The sequence below is a fragment of the Gavia stellata genome, chromosome 24 (assembly GCF_030936135.1).
Source record: "Gavia stellata isolate bGavSte3 chromosome 24, bGavSte3.hap2, whole genome shotgun sequence".
NCBI classification, from domain to species: Eukaryota; Metazoa; Chordata; class Aves; order Gaviiformes; family Gaviidae; genus Gavia; species Gavia stellata.
The window spans coordinates 9,130,549-9,135,185 of NC_082617.1; the positions used below are offsets into that span (position 1 = coordinate 9,130,549).

The 4,637-nt window shown below is 56.0% G+C and overlaps 1 protein-coding gene across 1 annotated transcript; it reads right to left on the reverse strand.

Moving 5' to 3' along the window:
- Positions 1–2,619: 2,619 nt before the first annotated feature.
- FAM163B (family with sequence similarity 163 member B) lies at positions 2,620–3,276 on the reverse strand. The gene is made up of 2 exons (XM_059828969.1): positions 3,184–3,276; positions 2,620–3,009 (listed from the first exon to the last, which is right to left on the reverse strand). The coding sequence occupies exons 1-2, from the start codon at positions 3,274–3,276 to the stop codon at positions 2,620–2,622; spliced, it is 483 nt and encodes a 160-aa protein (XP_059684952.1).
- Positions 3,277–4,637: the final 1,361 nt, after the last annotated feature.

Sequence of the window (4,637 nt, forward strand, 5' to 3'; positions counted from 1 at the left end):
ATAAAGTTGTCATATTTATGGTGGTATCTTGTTTTATTCTCCAGTTTGTAGTGGGTGATTGCCCCGTGTGCTGGGGACGCTGGAGTCGGGGCAATGGACCTGCTGGTGCCTGGGGGGAGCAGAGCTGCCATCAGTCAGGCAATCGCGGCTGCTCGGACAGTGATGCAAGGCAAAGTCCCAGGAGCAGGGGAGCTGGGGATTTTGGGATGGTTGCCCTGGGTCAGGGGCCCTTTGGGGTTATGTGTGTGGCTTTAGGAACTGCAACGCTGAAGCTTCTCAGGAGCTTGCAAGGAAAGAGGTTTGATATGGTGCCAGCAAGAAAAGGGCCTTTCCATGCTCCTAAGGGCGGTTATTGCTCTGTGTTTCTGCATCCCCCGTACTACTGTGTGCACCGCCGTTACTGCTGCGTCGCTCCCCTCAGCAGCGGGGAAACTCCTGCACCTCCGTGAAAGCTTTGCAAACAACACCGTGTGTTTGAAGACGCAGCGACAAAAAGATCAACCTCAAAACCCATGTCAAAGTAAGTAATTTATTTCTTTTTTTTTTCTCCCCTGCCCCCCACCCCGTGATTCCCAAAGTCCTGTACAACAGATCACCAGGTGAAGGTTAGTGTAAGCTGACCATTTGCTTAGTTTCCAAGCTACACGGGAAGGAAAAATGAAAAAGAGAAAAGGAAGAAAGGAAGGCTGGTGAGAGAAGTACGCTCACGAGATGCAAAGAAGAAGAGGACTCGATGCGTGGAAACAAACCCCGGTGAGAACTGTACACAGGAGCATGGCCGCAGCGGCTGCCGTCCCCCCGGAGCAGAGGCATCGTGCTCCCGGGATGCGGCGCCGCAGGGACCAAGCCCAGAATATTAAAACATGTACCAAACCAAACCCAGCCCCCCCGCCCCAAACAGAACCCCCCGAGAAAGTCAGAGATGATACTCATTTGCAAAGACTGACTTGTACTTCAAAAGATTTCCTGTGGAATTAAAAGACCTCACGGTTAAAAGTAAAATATCCAGCTGGGCTGCAAACAGTGTCTGTGAGCTGATGGGGCTGAAGCAACAGCTTTTTCTTCCCGTTGCATCTTTAAAAAGGAACGCTGACCCAGAGCACAGCGCTGAGGCCATTAGAGTCTCTTTGCAGCCAGTCCATCCTCTGCTGCGGCTGAGCCAGCCGTCCCCGAGTCCGGCGCGATGCTTTTAACCTGAATAACGCACAACCCAGGAGAAAGAGGGTGTTTTGTCAGCCAAACTGTGAGTATTACAAGGTTGGAGGGGAGGAATCGAGCGAGCCAGGAGAAACCACAGCGTGATAGTCCCTACGTCGGCACTGCTGCAATGACTGATTCCTCCTCCCAAAGCGCTGAACTAACCAAACGGCTCCTTTGCAGCGTGTTTAGCGCAGAGGGACGCGGTCGGTGGCCGGCTCCGTGCCTGCTGCTCTGCCAGCGCAGCCCTGGCCGGGTCCAGGGTGGCCGGTGGAGCTGGGGCAGAGCCGGTGCTGCAGCCCTGGCCAGGCTGCCCGGCCGTGGGAAATGGCTCGATGGAAAATGCAGAAGAGGTGGCTTTGCCTAAATCTAAACTGTTTTGACACATTCCTGGCTGGGGACAAAATGTCATGGCTTTTTTTTTTATGAAAAAAACCCAAAGGCATGTTAAAATGTGCATGCAGGGGGGTGGGCACATACACGGTCACACTCTTGCTCGCCCAGCCCTCAATCAGAAGCCGTGTGTGGCATTATTTGGAGTGGGGATGCTGGTTATTCGGAAGGGGCAGCTATGGGTGTATTCCTCCATCTGAAATTGCGCTGTGTATTATTTCCATAGCCAGGTAATGCAATGGGTTTGCAAACCGCCCCCAGCCCAGCTCCGTTGGGGGAGGCCCTGGGGCCACTCGAGGGGCAGGGACAGGCTGTGCGCGCACACCGGCCATCCTAACCCTGACGGGATCGTGCCTGTCACCCCGGAATAAATGACCAACTTGAGGAGTGAGACAGCCTGGGAATAGGGCAGGGCTGTGCATGCACGCGCACACACACATGCATGGCTGTAGTATGGAGTGGTGCAGGATGGGGTGGCAGAAGGGTGGGGGATAGCAGCCCTGCTTTGCTATGGGACCATAGTGGGTGGTGTGTGTGTGCATGTGTGTGCACACTACGGCCAGGAGCAGTCAGCTGCAGTGTGCCCCCACGACATGGCAGCAGCTGCCCACTGACCTGCAGCACGAGCCATTTTGCAGCCAACCCTGTGCCCCATTACTTGCTTGTCATCACTCGCCACTCCAGCAACATGTTGAGGAGGGTGTGTGTTTACTCTGTATAAAACAATGCACAATATCAAAATCCTCTTTATAAAAGAAAAAAAAAATGCAACCCAGCGCTAGAAAACCTTGCGTCCCAGCTGCAACCGTCCTCCCCCTCGCTCCCCTTTTTGTTATTTTTTTGCTACACTTTTATATTGCCATTTAGCACATCTCTGCCTACAGAACATGGAAATACACTCAATTTTTTGTCTTCTTTCTTTTTCAAAATGCTTCCATGAATTTCAGAAAGTTCTCCCCGCTGTTAAAAGCTCCATCGGCAGCAGCGAGGCGTGATGTGATGCTCCGGGCTGGGCGATCAGCCAGTGCCTCACACGTCGGTGCTTATGCTGCGGCTGCGGGAGAAGGCTTCCCGCATGGCCGAGAGCCGGTTGGGGTTGAGTGCCTGCAGGTTGGCCACGCTCACCGGCAGGTCGAGATCTTCCTGGCTCACCGTCTTGTAGCTCACCCGGTCACCCCCGTTGTGCAGCTCCTCGGGGGGCTCCTGCAGGAAGAAGGTGGGGGGCTCGTACGGCGCGCAGCCGGGGCAGCTGGGCCGGCTCGGTGCCGGCTTCTTGCCAAAGGGTGATGAGGCGTAGAGGGACGGGCCGTTGGTCAGCACTACGTTGCGGTTGCAGTGGAGCGGCGGGATGTGGGAGTGCACGGCGAAGTCGGGCTCCTCCTCATCCTCCTCGGACTCATCCTTCTTGCAGCAGTAGTACTGAAATGGGATGGCCCCGCGGGGCCGGGGCTCAGCCGGCATCCCAAACTGCCCACCCTGTCACTGAGGGGCTGCTCCATGCACACCAGCCCCGGGGAATGGCAGGCAGGGGATGCCGGGCTGCCCGCGCTCCCCATCACAGCACCCTTTGGGGCCGCGTCCCCCCAGCCTTACCTGGAGCCTACAGTAGCACAGGACAGCGATGATACAAAGTAAAATGACAGTCGCTAATATTCCACCTGTGATGACCACGGTCCCGGCTGTCATCCGCCCTCTTCTCCATTAACAGCCTGCAAAAGCGAGCGCACGGGGTGACGGGGTGCAGCGGGGGGCCGGGGTGAGGCTGGCGCTGGGTGATGCACCCGGCAGCAGGTCCCCAAACCCTCAGCTCACCCCTGTTTGCAGGGGGCTAGAAAACAGGCGGGCTCTGTGGGAGGTGATGGGCAAGATCGGGCCAGATCCTGGCACTGGGCACCCGTGAAAGCCATCAGGGAGTCCCCATGCCCCCCCAAAAATGCCACCTTGCAGGTGCAGGGTGGTAAAGAAAGCTTCATGCTTGAGAGATTTAGCGAGCAGCAGCTCTGGGGTCACATTGGGCTGTTCTGCATGCAGGAGGGGGAATCCAAGGGAAATAAAACCTTCTGTCCAATGCCTGTGGCACCCAGGGCACCCTCCTGGCTCCTGCCTGGTGGTGGAGAGCCTCAGTGATGGGAGAAGGAACGTTGCAGTAAGGCTTTCTGGGCTGTACACATTTTTCTCTGAGCCTATAATCCATTTTCCCCATGAAAACAATGTGGTATTTTAATTTGGAGTAACTGAAGCTGCTAAGTGAGCCTTTAATGACTGCAGGGACAGGCGCTCTCCCCTCCCTGAGCAGCAAGCTGGGCTATGGGCTGTGTCTGCCCGCCGCAGGAGGGACCAAGCTCCTCGCCTTCACTAGGGCCAAGCCACAGTGTTGGGGGGGCTGCAGGGGCACCCTGGGATGATGCTTCTTGCAGCCTCAGGCGAGCTGTTCATTCTCACCACAGCAAACGCTGCAGCTGGGACCAAGTATGCCGGACATCATGGAGATGCTGTGGCTCAGCTTGGCCCCACGCTTGCGTTTTGGGGTACGACCAGCACCCTCCTCTCCCTGGAATGCCCCTTGGAGGAATCTGGGTGCTGACACAGAACTGATAGCAGTGGAAGGTCCCTGCTTCTGGCACTGCTGGGCTCACCCTGAAGGCAGATGCTGCACATCAAGCGCAGCGCACGAGCCCCGCCACGCCAGCACGGGTCTTGCTCTGAGCATCTCTGCTCCGAGAGCTCGTGGGAGGGCTTGAACTTCCCTCCATCCCACGCAGAATAAGACCAAGCTCTTTGCCACAAAAAGGATGCTGGGGAGATGTGTACCTGCCTGCACCACCTGCTAGCAGCTATGCAGACAGTGGCACAACACCAGCATCACTGCAGCTAAAGCTCCAGCATCTCCTTAGTGTCACAAGTATCGGGCTGGGAATAGGAGAAGCAACATAAATTAAGAGAGAAATTGTACCCTGACCACCTACTCTACAAGCGCTTTACCAAAGCTGGCCTCCAGCTCCTGCTATCAAGTTAAATCAAAAAACCAGCCACCCCAGCCCCAAATT

Coding starts and splice junctions, on each gene's coding strand:
- FAM163B (XM_059828969.1), bottom strand. CDS start 3,276: ATGACAGCCGGGACCGTGGTCATCACAGGTGGAATATTAGCGACTGTC. Junction 3,010..3,183: donor TGTGCTACTGTAGGCTCCAG/GTAAGGCTGGGG, acceptor ATCCCATTTCAG/TACTACTGCTGCAAGAAGGA.